The following is an 18,661-nucleotide window of genomic DNA, read 5'->3' as shown; positions in this document are numbered from 1 at the left end:
ACAACAAATCGATCTTGTTTTACGCAAATAATCGGTCATAACTCCTGAACCATTCATCGGAGTTGTACCAAATTTGATGCTAGGATTCGCCTTTGGACTCCCTTTCTGTGTGCCAAATTTCAAGGCGATCGGAGTACGCGTTTGCTTGTTATAGCAATTTTTGCAAGAGTGCGAAAAGACGAAGAAGAAAAAAAAAACGAAACTTTGGCAGCTCGTATCTCGGAAATGGCTGGAGCGATTTCCTTCAAATTTGGAATGTAGACTCCCTTGGCTGGCGGGCAACGGTGTAGCAAATTTGGTTCCAATCAGATACGTGATCACCGAGATACAAAGGTGTGAAAATGACGTTTTCGTTCTTCCTGTCAATATACTCACGGTGTGGCGCGCCGGCTTCTTGGGCCGCACGACACACTACCGTGTGTCTTGATATATGAAGGTAAGTTTATGGTGTGACCTAGGGTTGGCCCAGCTTCACCAGCATGGTCGCTTTGCTCACTTTAACCACAACTCACCTTGAATTTACCATAATTTTACCTACATACAGTTAGTCTTTGGTAATCAAGTAGAATGACTTCACTGCCGGTCAAAATTAGCAGTTCTAGCTTGAAAACCGGAGCTGGCTTTATATCCACTTTGTTTTGAGAAACAGTTCAGGCATTTAAAGGTCTTCATATAGTCAAGACACACGATAGTGTGTCGTGCGGCCCAAGAAGTCGGCGCGCCACACCGTGAGTATATTAACAGGAAGAAAGAAAACGCAATTTTCACACCTATGTAGCTCTGTGATCCCTTATCCGATTGGAACCAAATTTGTTGGAGACGTGCCGCCCAGTTAGGAGAGTCTACATACCAAATTTGAAGAAAATCGCTCCAGCCATTTCCGAGATACGAGCGAACAAAATTTCGTTTTAATTTCTTCGTTTTTTTTCTTCTTCATCTTCATTTCGCACACTTCGCAAAATTCGATATAAATCACGAATGCGTGCTCGGATTGGGCTGAAATTTGGCACACTTAAAGGGCTCATTAAGACAGATCTCCGTACCACTTTTGGTAGGAATCCGATGAACATTCACGGATTTATTACCGATTATTTTCGTAAAATAAGGTCGAAGGTCTGTCACGCCTACAGGGTAAACCCCTTGGAGGAATCAGTTGAAAATTGATATGTAGATGGAGCAACCATCGTAGGAGTGCCTTTTTGTGGTTTGAAAGGAATCGGGATAAAGACCATGGAGATATGACACGAAACCCAACCTGTGTCAAAATTACGCGATCGATTTTTATGAATAAAAATACTATTAGTTTTCGTATCTACCAGGCAAACCGCTTAGAGCAACGAGCTCAAAATCAGTATGTAGCTGGCATAATCATCATAGAAAGTCCTTGCAATAGTACAGAAGAATCGGATTACAAATCACTGAGTTATGATTCGAAAGGCAACTACGTGCAGCAAATGCGAGATCGAGATACTCTAATAGAACAGTCACCCTAATAAAGCATTCAGCTACATTTATAATTTACTCAGTTATATTACATTTTATGTTATTCTGTAGGGAATTCAGCTACAAACAAGTCACCCTGTAGTCAGATCAGCTAGAAGAAGGTACCTAATAGAGAGTTCATCTACAAAGAAGCCATCATGTAGAGAGTTCAGCTCAAATAAATCACCCTGCAGAGAATTCAGCTACAAACAAGTTGCCCTGTAGAGAGATCAGCTATAGAAGAAGTTACCTTGTAGAGAGTTCAGCTACAAAGAAACAATCATGCAAAGACTTTAGCTGCAAACAAATCACCCAGTAAAAAGTTCCGCTATGACCAGATCACACTGTAGAGAGTTCAGTTAGAAACAAATCATCCTGTAGAGAGATCAGCTAGAAGAAGTTACCTTGTAGAGAGTTCAGTTACAAAGAAATAATCATGCAAAGAGTTTAGCTGCAAACAAATCACCCAGTAGAAAGTTCTGCTATGAACAGATCACACTGTAGAGAGTTCAGTTAGAAACAAGTCATCCTGTAGGTAGATTAGCTAGAAGAAGTCACTTTGTAGAGAGTTCAACTACAAAGAAACCACCATGTAAAAGAGTTCAGCTGCAAACAAATCACCTGTAGAGAATTCAGCTACAAACAAATCACCCTGTAGAAAGATCATGATCAGCTAGAAGAAGTTACCTTGTAGAGAGTTCAGCTACAAACAAATCACCCTGTAGAGAGTTCAGCTACAAACAAGTCACCATGTAGAGAGTTCAGCTACAAAGAAACTACCATGTAGAGAGTTCAGCTGCAAATAAATTGCCCTGTAGAGAATTCAGCTACAAACAAATTACCCTGTAGAAAGATCAGCTAGAAGAAGTTACCTTGTAGAGAGTTCAGCTACAAACAAGTCACCATGTAGAGAGATCAGCTAGAAACAAGCCACCCGTAGAGAGTTTAGCTAGAAGAAGTTACATTGTAGAGAGTTCAGCTACAAAGAAGCTACCATGTAGAGAGTTCAGCTGCAAATAAATCGCCCTGTAGAGAATTCAGCTACAAACAAATCACCCTGTAGAAGGATCAGTTAGAAGAAGTTACCTTGTAGAGAGTTCAGCTACAAACAAGTCACCATGTAGAGAGTTCAGCTAGAAGTTACATTGTAGAGAGTTCAGCTACAAAGACACTACTATGTAGAGAGTTCAGCTGCAAACAAATTGCCCTGTAGAGAATTCAGCTACAAACAAATTAACCTGTAGAAAGATTAGCTAGAAGAAGTTACCTTGTAGAGAGTTCAGCTACAAACGAATCACCCTGTAAAGAGATCAGCTAGAAACAAGTCATCCTGTAGAGAGTTCAGCTAGAAGAAGTTACATTGTAAAGAGTTCAGCTACAAAGAAACTACCATGTAGAGAGTTCAGCTTCAAATAAATCGCCCTGTAGAGAATTCAGCTACAAACAAATTACCCTGTAGAAAGATCAGCTAGAAGAAGTTACCTTGTAGAGAGTTCAGCTACAAACAAATCACCCTGTAGAGAGTTCAGCTACAAACAAGCTTCCCGTAGAGAGTTCAGCTAGAAAAAGTTACATTGTAGAGAGTTCAGCTACAAAGAAGCTACCATGTAGGGAGTTCAGCTGCAAACAAATTGCCCTGTAGAGAATTCAGCTACAAACAAATCACCCTGTAGAAAGATCAGCTAGAAGAAGTTATCTTGTAGAGAGTTCAGCTACAAACAAATCACCCTGTAGAGAGTTCAGCTACAAACAAGTCACCCTGTAGAGAGTTCAGCTAGAAGAAGTTACATTGTAGAGAGTTCAGCTACAAAGAAACTACCATATAGAGAGTTCAGCTGCAAACAAATCGCCCTGTAGAGAATTCAGCTACAAACAAATTACCCTGTAGAAAGATCAGCTAGAAGAAGTTACCTTGTAGAGAGTTCAGCTACAAACAAATCACCCTGTAGAGAGTTCAGCTACAAACAAGTCTCCATGTAGAGAGTTCAGCTAGAAGTTACACAGTAGAGAGTTCAGCTACAAAGAAACTACCATGTAGAGAGTTCAGCTGCAAACAAATCGCCCTGTAGAGAATTCAGCTACAAACAAATTACCCTGTAGAAAGATTAGCTAGAAGAAGTTACCTTTTAGAGAGTTCAGCTACAAACAAATCACCCTGTAGAGAGTTCAGCTAGAAACAAGTCACCCTGCAGAGAGATCAGCTAGAAACAAGCCACCCGTAGAGAGTTCAGCTAGAAGAAGTTACACTGTAGAGAGTTCGGCTACAAAGAAACTACCATGTAGAGAGTTCAGCTGCAAACAAATCGCCCTGTAGAGAATTCAGCTGCAAACAAATCACCCTGCAGAAAGATCAACTAGAAGAAGGTACCTTGTAGAGAGTTCAGCTACAAACAAGTCATCCTGTAGAGAGTTCAGCTAGAAGAAGTTACATTGTAGAGAGTTCAGCTACAAAGAAACTACCATGTAGAGAGTTCAGCTGCAAATAAATCGCCTTGTAGAGAGTTCAGCTACAAACAAATTACCCTGTAGAAAGATCAGCTAGAAGAAGTTACCTTGTAGAGAGTTCAGCTACAAACAAATCACCCTGTAGAGAATTCAACTACAAACAAATCACCCTGTAGAAAGATCAGCTAGAAGAAATTACCTTGTATAGAGTTCAGCTACAAACAAATCACCCTGTAGAGAGTTCAGCTACAAACAAGTCACCATGTAGAGAGATCAGCTAGAAACAAGTCATCCTGTAGAGAGTTCAGCTAGAAGAAGTTACATTGTAGAGAGTTCAGCTACAAAGAAACTACCATGTAGAAAGTTCAGCTGCAAATAAATCGCCCTGTAGAGAATTCAGCTACAAACAAATTACCCTGTAGAAAGATCAGCTAGAATAAGTTACCTTGTAGAGAGTTCAGCTACAAACAAATCACCCTGTAGAGAGTTGAACTACAAACAAGTCACCCTGTAGAGAGATCAGTTAGAAACAAGCCACCCATAGAGAGTTCAGTTAGAAGAAGTTACATTGTAGAGAGTTCAGCAGTTTAGCTGCAAACAAATTGCCCTGTAGAGAATTCAGCTACAAACAAATCACCCTGTAGAGTGTTCAGCTAGAAACAAGTCACCCTGTAGAGAGATCAGCCAGAAACAAGTCACCCGTAGAGAATTCAGCTAGAAGAAATTACATTGTAGAGAGTTCAGCAGTTTAGCTGCAAACAAATCGCCCTGTAGCGAATTCAGCTACAAACAAATCACCCTGTGGAAAGATCAGCTAGAAGAAGTTACCTTGTAGAGAGTTCAGCTACAAATAAATCACCCTGTAGAGAGTTCAGCTACAAACAAGTCATCCGGTAGAGAGATCAGCTAGAAGGATCAGCTAGAAGGATCAGCTAGAAGGATCACCTTGCAGAGAGGTCAGCTACAAAGAAATCACCCTGCTTCATCTTTTCTTCTTCCTGTAGTAAAGAAAAAAATGACAGGTTAAAAAGCCCTAAAGCTGGCCATAGGCCGGCTTTGGGGTATATAAATACAAAAAGAAGTGAAATCTAATCCAAAACAGCCAAGCTGTAAAAAAAGAGTGCGGCCCTGAGAAAGGCTATGGTGAAAAAAGATGTGAAATCCAAGGTGGCGGCCAAGAAATGGCTGTGATGGTAGGTTAATGGTAAAAATTTTAATAACAACAATTCAGTGAATTTGGTGCCGCTTGGTCTTGGCACAAAATTCACCTGAATTGTCGTTATTAAAATTTTTACCATTAACCTACCATCACAGCCATTTCTTGGCCGCCACCTTGGATTTCACATCTTTTTTCACCATAGCCTTTCTCAGGGCCGCACTCTTTTTTTACAGCTTGGCTGTTTTGGATTAGATACTAGTACCACTAATATACCAGATAAGTATGCCATGAAATGCCAGTATGACTTTGCCATGAAAAAATAAATCACCCCCATGATGAAAGTTATTTCATGGAATACATGGATAGGTTCATATAGCCATGTAGGCATGAAATGTCTATACACATCAGAATTTCATGGCACTTTTATGGCATCTATATACTAGGGCCCAAACGAACTTTGATGAACTCGAAGGTTCGTTCGAACAAACGAACATTCAAATGTGGATTGAACAGTTCGAACTATAGTTACTAATTAGATAGTGATACAGTTAAGCTATCCATTTTGTTGCATAATGATGTGGGGGAGGCCAGACATATGGTATTAGGCATTTAATTAAGTTATGTGTTGATGGTTTAGTGGTGGTCACAGGCCATGCCTCTATGAGGTTTTAAGGTTTCTATGTGGTGCCATCACTTGTCGCAGCTGTATAGCAGTAGTAAAATGTATTTAAAACCTAGTAATCACAAACATTTTTACTTGTGGTATTCAATTTCAAGTTTTCTCAGTAAAACTGTTGAGTCAGTACAACTGCATGTGTGTGTTGAAAACTTGTGAGACATGCATTTAACATTTAATATGCTGTCATTTATAATTTATAAACAGGAATCAGCTCCATTTAAAAGTTCGAAAGATTCATGAACTTTAGTTGATGAATGTTCGAACCCTGACAATCCAAGTTCGTGTATATACTGTAAAATTCTATGGATACAGTACCCAATAAAAGTCAGGAAAACCATGGGAATTTTCTCAAGTATTTCATGGCAACTATATAGCTACCATGGCAATTTTATATGATGTATCTGTGTACTGTAGCTATTGAAAAGAAGGTGTTGAATGCACCAAACTGATTACAATTAGAGCAATTATGAATACTAAACCTTTCAGTGGATTGCATCTTCAGTTACAAAAGTTTTAATTGTAGGTTTCATTTTATTCAGATAATTATAGCAGTGGTTTCCACTATGGCTACAAGGGATGATTAGTGTGGTTTTTATATTTTTAAATGATTCAAACAGTGTTAGTTGGTTTACTAGGTTAATAGTTACAGGTGTATATCAGCTTTAGTACAATGTACAATGGCAGATCCAGGATAGGGCATTTGAGGCAAGTGCCCCCCCCCCCCTTCTTCTGTGGAAGAGCCATACTTTTTTTGATAGAAATACCATACACCTTAAAATCGATTTATATAACTCATGAAAACTGCATATTACCACCATTAAGCAAACTAACTACCATTACGCAAGGAAACATTGACGTATGAAAAAAATTTGACAGATTCACACTTCAGCAGATTTGATGAATAAAATGTTGACAAATGGTAAGAAATTGTAGACAAAATCTACACTTTTAAAGGCACTTATAAACATTTGACGAATTTAAATTTGACGAATTACTAATTCATCAAATCCATCAATTTCAGCTGTCAAACCATCACCCAGCACCTTCATACATACTAAGCGCCTCTAAAAATCATTATCATGTTGCTGTTGTTTAAGATTTTAAACAGCTTTTTGAAGACTTCACAACCATCTGCAAAGACCATGATGACAAAAATTATCTACTAAGGAGTGATCGTTGCTACATAAAAAAATAGAGCAACTAACGAGAGAATCTGCTCTCCCCAAACACCTACAACTTAACCCTTCCCTTGCCAGCTCCTGGATTTGCCCGATATATATATATGTAGCTGCCAACTCAGTGATTTAGCAAACTGTAGTTTTTACAGTCTCATAAGGTAGCTATAGCATATTCACCCACTTTTGTCTGTGAAAGTTAAATCTGTATCGGTTACCTTCTGATATGACCCCATGCTGTGGGTTATGGTACTGCTATATCTATAGATCAGTCTTCATAACCCGGCAGATCTAGAAATAAGTTGACTATCACAACAGCAAATTTAGAAAGCTCATAAATGCAAATATATAGTTGTTAAGGCTGACGAAGTGTCACTAAGTTAAGGAGCATGCATACTAATAATTGTGATCTCATTTATGTTCAACACCACTACTGCTTAGCTATAGATGTTTCTTCCTCACAGATTTAGCTGATTAGAGCATGGCTAAGAGGACCTGATGCATTATGGTGTACAGTCAGCTATATCTAAATGCTTGGTTGCTACAAATGAAAAGGTTATCATGTATGCATGATAGCTGCTGCATATTGCAATCAGTCTTGATTTAATGGAAAAGTAAAATTTAATGATATAAACTGAAATTCCATTTTTCCACTGAAAAACTGCTAAAAACACTCAGATTCACCTTTAAAGAGCCTAATTTCCAAAAATTTCCTAGGGGCATGCCCCCAGACCCCCTACATTGGCATACTTTACATGTTAGTGTGCAAAATGAAGTCATTATTCAAAACATATGTATGGGATTAGTCAAATCAAGCATTTTCAGGTGGTCAACATTAAACCTTTTCAAAACATTGGGATAAATCCTTAAAATTTAAGAACTGTGCATTAAATAAATCTAGTATCTGTTTAATTTGAAACCTCAGCTTTGTAAAACAAGCTGATCACAAAATCTCATCATTCCTGGTCCAATGCAAAATGCATGTATTTTACACTACATACAAAACACTAATTTACAACCTTTAACTCACAAAATCTTTACAGCACACCATAAAACAAAAGAAAGCCCTTCAATTTCTCTATGCAATTCTGACTGTACAAATGGGAAAATGTTGCCATAGCGACAGTTACTTACTGCTGATGATGACATAATATGCATGCACTCCATACATTAACCTATTGGAACTTTAATTATCTCAGCTGGAAAATCCCAATTTACTAGTTGTTATCCTCAACCAAATTTGCTAAATTTGGTATCATTCTATGTAGTGAAGGATGCTTAATAAGACTCCAACTGTACAAATTGTTAAACAGGTTAGTTTTAGAGATGTTGAAAAACATAGGTTTTTTTAAATTTTGCAGTACAAGGCTCCTTTATAGCTTCCCCTTCGCTAATATATACACAAAGAATTTATACATGAATCAAATTGCCTTTCATCAAGGAATCTGATAAACCAAACCTTGTACAAGGGGTCTGCAACTCACTTGAAATCTCATACAGCCCTCTTTGAAATTTGTTGAAATCTCTCCTATTTGAAATCTGAAATCTCATCGTTGTGAAGTCCTGTATATTTCCCATATTTGCAACGTCATGTATGCTACGTCCAGCATCCCCATAAGTTTGCAGAGGACTCAAGAAAGAATTCCGCGTATTTCCGTATACGAAATATCATGTGATGCTATTATTTCAGATATGTACGATTTCAAATGTTCTGAAATCTTGCCATAATTGCTTGAAATCTTGAAAAATCGCAAAGATTTGAAATCTCATACAGGAATTTTCAGAGTTGTGGACCCCTTGACCTTGTAGTACGTGGAAGTTATGGTGCCTTCTTTAGAAGACTATAAACATGCATAAAACCTATTCGGAAATCCGGGATTATCTTACAAATGTTTTGATATGTGACCATGGATGTTACATGAATCTTACCACTAGGGCCTTGTGAGAAGGCTTGGTATCTTCTAATGCGAGTTCTAATGTATGGCTAGTTACGTATTTCCCTGTCCAACTTATACCCTTTCAAAAAATCTTAAATCTGCCCCTGACATTCATAGAGCTACACATTGCATAGATATACAACGAGGTTGTCTGAAATTAGTGTTTTCTACCACGGGGCCAATTGCAGCTAGTTTCTAATTATAATGCACCTATCAATGTAATCCCCGACTAGCTACCACTAATACGGGCTGAGGTGGGGGAAGGTGGGGATTTGCATTTCTGAAAATTACAATTCCCCACCTACTGGGGGAGTACTGGCGATACAAACCCCGACCAAGTCTCGGCCTGCAGACCCCGGGAATACAGGGGATTTGTACGGTCGTGTGGCGTTGGTCTATAGTGATGAGTTAGCTAGTTCGAGTGGATAGTATGAACATAATAGCTAGTAGCACCCGAGACACTCTTTCCTAAACTGAAAGAACAGGTTTACATTATTCCACGGAACGGCACGGAACGGAATGGCATATTCCGTGGCATTATTCTCCGGAACGGAACGCCTAGATATATCCTCAATCACTTTCAAACACTGTACTATGTAACTTTTGTGACAAACAAAATGAGCCTGCTGTTTCTTGTAGCCGATAACTAGTCTTTCGGCTATAATTATGCCTCGAATTATGCTAATGTGGGATTTTATCACGTGACCTGCAGCTGTCATCAGAGGTGACAACACGAGGGAACACAAGATGAAGAAGATGAGTTGGTGACGAATGTAAAGAAGTCCTTTTGTGGTGAATTCAGTCTTGCTGTAGTTATAGAAACGGTGCTTATAGCAGGAAGAACAAGAATGGAAGGCAATTCCGACGGCAGAACCAGAGTGGAAGACCACCTGGATGACGTGACAGAACCAGAGTGGAAAACAACCTGGACGGCAGAACCAGTGTGGTAGACCAGAGCTAAGAAGGGCTGAGAATTACATTTTAGGTACTATAGCAGATCTTCGTGATTTTGATAAGATTCAGAGTTTTATAAACAAAGGCCACTCAATTGAAAACTGAACTTTTGGCTTGATTTATGAAAGAGAAATTTAGTACTGTTGTATGTTGCAATAAGTATGGCCCTAACACAGAATTTGAAAACTTACGTGAGTGGACAAGAATCTTTTGGGTATCAGTAAAAGTGGTGAGTGTGTTTGTTTGACATGTTGTCTCTCAACGGAACAGCCTGACTGTTCCAAACCTAGCTACAATTTTATAATCTTCTTAAATGCAACAATTTTGTAACGATCAGGCTTTACAGGCTCCTTGAGTCTCCTTACTTGTAAACCTAATACTAATACTAACTTTAGAATGGATTTACCATCAATTGAGCAAAATGAACACTAGTGGTGATAATTTTAGTGGCTGAAAGTTAAGTTAAAATTTTATCAAATCTCTTTCGTGCTGCATGGGTTTGCTAAGCCTGTGGTGGAGTTACTGAAGTGTTGGTAGCCTGTAGTTGTTTACTAGATAGAAAAACAATGGCAAGGCCAACAAAAAAATGTCATTGCTTACTTTCTGGACAAGAATAGCATTGCTTTTTGATGCACTGCAGTGTCACATTGTGGTGGTGATACATAAACATTTAATGGTAGTACCCATTTTGCCACTTTCTCTCAATACTTTTCTTTGACTGCTTGGTTCACACCAATGAAATTATATAGAACATGCTGACCAGGTTTCTACTCTATTTAGAGCTCATTTTAATATGGGCTCTGCTACTAACAATTAACCATACATTTTTTATGTTTTAGCGGGGAAAAAGGATTACTATTTCCTTACTTGTTTTGTAGTTAATATCATTGTGTTAACAGTTATTATGTTTGCTCCAACATGCAGATCATCTAGTGTGCAGTGAGGAAGGCTCATGCATCACACAGTGGATCACTCCTTTTGGACAGCTCTTCATCGAGTCAACCTGTCAATGAAGCTTCAAAAACTTGTTCAAAAGTATACGACTCAGTGAAAAGAAGCAGCATCCTCCTGCAAAATAAAAGACTGCTGATACATACAGAGAATCATCCAAAGATGAAGACACCCATTCCTGGATTGATGAATTACACTTCATGGATGGGAACAAAGCTGTGGTATTGTCGGGTGATTGGATTAATGTTGCAATTATCAATGCTAACCAATATAATATTGAACAAGTAGTTCAAACGAAATTTCAAGATGTTGGCTATTGAGTTATTTGATTGTTGAAAGTGCTTTCACTCAAGTTATACATGACAGTAACAGAAATCACTGGGTGACAATTAGTAACTCAACCAGAAAGATGTGTTGGTTTTGACAGTATGTTTTCTTATGACAACTAATACAAATGGCCTGTTTACTGTACACCAGCAAATCAGAATTTACCCTGAACTTTGTAGATGTTCATAAACAGACTGGAAGTAATGATTGTGGTTTGTTCGGCATTGCATATGCAGTGCTCCTGTGTTTAGGTGAAAACCCTGGCACATTAGTATTTGGCTACCCTAAGATGTGTAGCCATCTCTCATCTTGTATTGAACAACAATATTTTTCTCTGATACCAATCAGAGGTAAAAGAAGAAAAATCTGAAAGTTAAATAAACTGGACAAGCGAAGGCTTATATAATGCCACATCAACCTCCAATGACATGCTGTTTGGAGTGTTCAGAATGGTGCCATGGGGATGTATGCATTTCTCCAGTTTCAGTTGAAGCACCTTAGGTAAAGAATGTACACTGGAGTTGTAAAAGCTGTGTTGAAACTAGTTAGTATTTAGTAATTGTTTCCGTGTAGTCTATCGTTGTACCATTTATTTGCTGTATTTTAATTGTGTTAATTTACTGTATATGCTATTACTTTGTCACTTATTTTACTCGATAATGTTGGTGTTATCAACATAGTTGTATTCAACTTTTGCGGTTAACTGTATTCTTAAGAGTTTTTTTTCACTGTGGCATCAATCGATGTAGCAAGGTTAAATTAGACATCGGCTGCTGTATAGCTACGTACATAGTGGAGACTTAGGGACTGGTCCAACAACTTTAAGTTTATTAGTGCTGTAATAAAACAGACATAGCTATAATACTGCGGCTACTAGTTTTTATGTTATAGCTTTGCAGCCTGATAGCTATAGATTTAGAGCTGAATGTAGTCTATAGAACTTCCCTTATAGATCTAGCCGTTCCAGGACGCCATGGCCACCAAGTAGCTAATACTATAATTGATGCGCTGGAGGACACGTATGTCTGCTCTGTTCCGTTCCGGAGAATAATGCCACGGAATATGCCATTCCGTTCCGTGCCGTTCCGTGGAATAATGGTAACCGAAAGAACACATCTTCGCTGTCTGAGTAAATTTCTTTAGCGAAGACAAATCCCCACTATGTCAGGGAAATTTAGCGATCAATTCCCCCACCATCCCCGACCTTTCCCTACCCTCAGCCCGTATCAGTGGTAGCTATAGTTGGGCATTACATTGATAGGCGCATAACCAAACAACCAGCGAGTCTGTTCGGTTTCAGGTGAATGCATAACTGAAACCGATTACAATTATGAATATTAATGACATTTCGTAGCTACAGTGTATACTACGCACTTGTCTGAATAGTGTCTTCTTCCACAAATACACAGGGCCAAGTTTAACTGCACAACCAGTCGGTTTCAGTGGCAGAGTAGTGACCGATGTCAACCATATAGACTCTGGATGCTTTGCCATGTCAGTAGCTAGCTAGCCGGGAAATCCAAATTGCCATGATACAGATCAGAAGAGCCAGACGTTCAAAGTTCATCTCGTCTCAGAATTTATAGCCAGTTGCAAGTCATGCAGTGCGCACGTGAGTCAAACTCGGACCATTATTACATAGATACTACACCCCCTATCTATGATAAATAAATTATAGCTATTAAATTAATTGTATAATCTGAATTTCGCACTCCTTTTTGCTCTCATGATCATATAGCTAGTTTGCATGCCACCGAGAGAGGTGTTTCTCCCAGGTCACATATTGTATAGGTAGAGCTTGATTGCTGTACATGTCACGCATAGCTATCTATATGAAGCCATGATTATATAGCTATATATCTCGCATATATCATTGTGAGCATTGCACTTATTGACACTTTTGCTTGCCAATAGTAAAAGCATAGTAATGAATGTATTAGCTATAGCCATGTGCATTAATAAATAGACAATGATAGATTTACGTATCAGGTAGAAGTGATACACAACAAGTCATTAGTGAATAATCATTGTTATAAAGCAGTGGCAAAAATTACTTAGTACATAACCCAAACAAATAATAGTTAAGTATACTTTCCCAGCTAGTTCTAGGAAACAGGATATAAGCAATACAAGATGATACATTATAGTTAAATGTTTCCTCATATGTATGGAAAAGCTCAAGTGACAGGCCTGAGGGAAAGCATATCAGGCAAAACCATTCATAAACAGTTTATCATAGATTTCTGAATTAAAGTGAGTTTAAGTTGTAGGATGAAAACTGAATTTAATCTGAACCTATGCACCAAGCACCTAATTGATATACACTGGTATGAATATTTATATCTTAGGAAGATGCATAAATAGTAAACACATGCCGGTACTCTGTGGAATTCCTTAAGTTCAAAGTAGTGAACATACCGCTAAATAATTTACAGGATGTCTGTGTAATGTTATGAATCCAAATAGAAATCATGTAAATTGATTCTTAGAATGCAGTGTTGTTTATAGCTACTCTATAGAAAGTAATGAAGCAAGGAGAGATATACAAAGAATTTGCCAAGTACGTCATGCAGTATAACCTGTTAGCTATTACATCAGAGAATGATGACCACCCTATTAGCAATTAAATTGATGGAAGCATAGCTAGTAGCACTAGCCATGTCCATTCGCCTAGAGAAAATAGTAGGGCAAGGATACCATGACTGGAGGCTCCCAGTTGCCTTCCCTATAGGCTGCCCTGGATAGCACAACTCTCCTGGGAACTTTGCAACTTCAAATGTGGTGCAAGACAACATAGCTGACCATTAGCTGCAACTCACAACCAGATATCAAAGGTGGCAGTATCTGTTGGGAGTTGGATTGCAGGCTGTTCTAATTTGACACATGTGTTTACAAGAATTACATAAATCATGGGGTGATTAATGGGTGGTTTTAGCCATAGGCGATTCTAAGGGGGGGCCAGGGGGGGCCAAGGCCCCCCCTGTTAAAAAATAACTATTTTAAAAATCTTGGGGAAAAGTTGCTGTATAGATTGGCATTGTTATTTTTAGCATTTTTCATGTTTTTAGAACAAATTTTAGGCTGTTTTCAAGCCTTTAAATTGCAAAAATCCTGCAGCTTCTGGGGGTTGCACCCCCAGACCCCACTGAAAATTCTACTTTATACTATAGCCAAACAACAATAGTTATGCTGTTCCCTACTGGGCCCCCCCTGTAGGTCAGGTCTAGAATCGCCACTGGACTTTTAGCTCATTACTGATGGACCTTAATGAATCTGGCTGATCATGGGGTGTATCTAACGGATCCAAATACGCTGTCCTCACAAAGTAACATTGTAGTTGCCATGCATAACAGCACATGTATGTTTGAGAGAAAGGAAAGTTGTGATACAGGCTGGCAGCTTGAGCCAGGGACTTGAGCGGCATGTATCATGGGTGAGTGAGCCAAAATTGAAGTTGACTTGGTCTATAATACTTTTGGATTAAACTGTATGGGATAGGTGCATCTCATACATAAACTATACTCTGTTACAACCCATATATATATATATATATATATAGATGTCAGTGAATTTAATATAAAGCTCTATACTCATGTTCCTATATATAATGGGAACTCCGTGTGAAGAGTCACTTTTATCATTACTAACATGTACAAGAGTTTCATATTGACAAATGTAAACCAGTAGATGGTATCCCATAGACAGCTGCTTTACTGATCTGTTACAATGACAGCTGCATGTAGATGGGAGAAATGTGACATTCATTGTCATATGAGAATAGCTACAGTATATGTGCAAGCAGCATGCTATTTTAGGTTTATCAAGTTGGACAACAAAAGATACCTATATTATATTATATTGGCAGCTGAGGCAAGTCATGCATTTACATCTTAACCTTCCCTTTTGTTGTTTATGTACATGGATGATGTAAATAATTTAAACCAGTTGACAGATAGACTGACCGAGAGATGGGGGAAAGACATGCTCACTTAGCATAAAAATTAGACTGTCTTTTCTGTGATAAGTGCCACCAGTCTCTGCTTCTGTTGCACACAATAGTGGGACTAACAAAAACTCAAACGTAAAGCTGCCCAGTGGGTTATGTCTGATTATGACAGATTTAGTAAAGTGTATCAAACATGTTAGAAACTTTAAACTGGCCACTCTTGAATCAAGGCATAAGATTAGCAGACTGAAAACTTGTTATAAGGGAATCCACAACTTATCTGGCTTATCAATACCATCACAAGTACACAGAAAAAATTGGAATTTTCAACTAGAGAAGGGACCATAGCACATCGATAAAAAGTACTGAAACAAGCTGGAGTAGTGCACAATATTAGATCACAGTAAAACAATAAGAAGTGTTATATCCCTACTGTGCATTTCCATTATGGTATCTTGAGCACAGTAGGGATATAACACTTCTTATTGTTTTACTGTGATCGTGCACTACTCCAGCTTGTTTCAGTACTTTTTATTGATGTGCTATGGTCCCTACTCTAGTTAAAAATTCCAAATTTTTCTGTGTACTTGTATGTTAACTTTTTTGTAAATAATTATTATGACTGGTGAACCCACGCATACTGCATCTGAAATGACGCCGCGTGCCCCAATTATCATCTGAAAAGTGAAGTATCCGTTACGCTTCGTTGTCAGCTATGTTCAACCAGTTATATGCAGCATTTCAAATCAAGAACTGTTCAAAAAGCACCTCTGCAATCCACGCATACCGAAAGAAATGGTGCCGCGCACCCCAGTTATATCAATAATAATCATCTGAAAGTGAAGTATCCATTACGCTTCGTTGTCAGCTATGTTCAACCTGTTACACAGCAATACAAATCAAGAACTGTTTGAAAAGTGCCTCTACTATCAAAATAGCCACTATGAAAAATACAGACAATTTCCATTACAAAGGGAAGCTATCGCCAAATCGACACCTTTTGCTGTCAGCAAAGATGAGTGGGACACAAAGGAGGACACTGGTAAGTCCATGAAGAATGCATTGTATGTACTGTGGTATGCCAAAAGGCACCTGTCGGGCCGAAGCGACATCGAACGGTGAAAAAATCAAGCTCGTAGCCTTAGCCGTTATCGAGTTACGCTTGTCTGAAGGCATCAGTCAGTTAGTCAGTCAGGTCACTAGAAAATTCTATTGATAATTTTTTTTAAATTCTGTAGCAACTTGTTGAAAGCATTTTGGATCAATCTGAAAGCTTGTTTGAGCCTAACCAATACTGCCTCATCATTATCATGGAAAATCGAGACTGCTTTTTGGGTGATATTATTTCATGGGCTACGCCTACTCCTTTGTGGTCCCTACTATACAATACTATCATACTGTATGATACTTCTTAACCACACAACGTTCAACTAGACACCACCACTCTAACCACTTTGTCCATCCAGGTACTTGAACCAGTTACTATCAGTACTCCTTCTTTCCAAGAACAATTGTGACCAGATTTTACAAAACTGATCCAAATCGCACATCAGACAAAATCAAACTAACACCACCAGTGGATAGCTGCACTATCGTACTAGTAGCTTTGACACTCAGTACCACTCAAACTACTTGAGGCTGGTCTCAACATACGTCTTTTCTGGGGTGTGTGTAGAGCTAGAATGGCGGTTTAGGGCCTTGTGAGGACCTGGCTTGGCAAGAATCAGTGGTTTACTGGTGGTCCAACAGCTCAGATTTTCTATCTTATTTGGCAGGAAACTCTACAAGCAGCTACAAGTACTGGAAGTGGTCTGAAAGGTAATAGATTGATGTATCTTCAGTGTAAATTTCATACAGGTGCTTGCTATCCTTGGAGAGTTATGCTGGCTTGAATTCTTTAAAACCGTTTATCTCGAAACTTCTAATGTGCGATTTAGATCGTTTTTCCAAAATCCAGTCACAATTGTTGACTGGAAAAACTTGCCAATTTCAGTGATTCAGTTGGAAAACATTGACATGTTTACTAACCAATTACTAGGCATACAACTTAATATAGCTGTACTGTAATCATGTGTATGTATGTAATTTTCCTTGGGGCATTATTTGCTCCCTGGGTGCATCGGAATGCCATCTGCCCAGTAACAATAATGAATAAATAGACATATATACATGTTTATAATTTTGCAGATGAGATTTGCAATGTGACACAACAAAAGAAGGGGATCACACTGTAACAGCTACCTTTTGGAGGTATGATGAAGTAAAACTCTTCACAGCTATGGAAGAATTATAGTAAACCATTCATTTAGCTGTAAGGGTGCTCTGTACAGTCCACTTATATGGCTTCCCGTGAAATTTAATTTGTTCTATTATAACTTACAAATGGTTTTAGCAAATGTTCTGTACTTTTTTACTTGATATAAGCTAACAGTAGTACACAGTTTAGTCCAAACCCAACTGCTAAATTTGCTTAATAACATGAGTTACAGTTTTTCCCTTTATACTAGAACTAGTCCTACAGTTTACACACAAGAGCCTTGATACTTTTATGATACACTATGCTAAACAGCACAAACCATTGTGCGTTTTTATTTTTGTCTTTTTGCTTCTCAATCATCACATATTTATCTTTCGGGTTGACAATCCCAGAAATCCTTTTCTTTACTTCCACGTTATTCATCTGGACTTGCTATTTCAAAATGGCAAATGCTCTTCTTTGGCAAGATTACTAAAGTAGCTTGTATGAAAACTTCATGTCTATTGGATTAAAAATGACAGAGTAGTTCTACTTTAAGTGAGAGGGTGTAGAATAGCAAGATGCGTGTGCTTGTTGCTATGGGATACCTAATTTACAGGTACTAAAATGCATCAACATATCACAGGCTAATTAAGTGACCATAATATTCCTTTTAGTGCAAAACAGACTATGTCTTGGGAAGCCTTGTGCGAACTGTACAGAGCACCCTTAAACCTACAAAAAAGCATGAGTGATGGAAGTATGAAAGGAAGTCTTAAATTTTCCATAAAGAACTCTCAGATAATGTAGGCATACTTCACTGCATATTAATTGCTTGGCTTTGTTATATACATAGCTACAAACAATATCAACCTGCCAAACACTGTATTGCTGTTTGAAATACATTTTTCACATTTTAATTACACTTATACATATAGGTATCAAGGAAAGGAAATTTTGTCTCTCTGAATAGATTTCATTATATATCACTGAATGAAACTGCTTTCAGGAAGTTTTAATTCAGAAAATTGGTTATCATGCATACTAGCTAGGAAGCTAATGTTTGCCTTGTATACCACAGCTATAGGTATTTTACATAATGCTATATGTCTGTTCATGTTATTGAGTCTGGTATACGTATTGAATCAGTTGTTTCCAGCATTTACCCGTGATGTACGAGAGAAAATAACTTTAAGTTGTCTAGTAGCTATTATAAGTATACAAACTTGCATGCAACTATGTTTTTTGGTCCACATGGCATGCGTAATTAGAGGCACTTTGTTTGCAATTGTTTAATAGATACTTAAAACTATTATAGCTATAATAGGTGAGTGTAAGAAAAGTTAATCAAACTTATGTTCATTTGTTCG

At 38.2% G+C, this 18,661-nt stretch overlaps 1 protein-coding gene across 2 annotated transcripts in view; it reads right to left on the bottom strand.

The window, feature by feature from the left end:
* Window positions 1-12,717, bottom strand: part of LOC136260946 (uncharacterized) — a 45,154-nt gene extending 32,437 nt beyond the window's left edge. For both annotated transcript variants that reach the window (XM_066054866.1, XM_066054868.1), the window contains exon 1: window positions 12,484-12,717. In XM_066054866.1, coding sequence (XP_065910938.1) covers window positions 12,484-12,603 — 120 coding nt within the window. In that variant the 5' untranslated portion in view covers window positions 12,604-12,717. The remainder of the gene's footprint in view (window positions 1-12,483) is intronic.
* Between the last annotated feature and the right edge of the window lie 5,944 nt (window positions 12,718-18,661).

The sequence above is a fragment of the Dysidea avara genome, chromosome 7 (assembly GCF_963678975.1).
Source record: "Dysidea avara chromosome 7, odDysAvar1.4, whole genome shotgun sequence".
NCBI lineage: Eukaryota > Metazoa > Porifera > Demospongiae > Dictyoceratida > Dysideidae > Dysidea > Dysidea avara.
The sequence above is the reverse complement of the archived record's forward strand: the minus strand, read 5'-3'. Positions and strand labels throughout refer to the sequence as shown.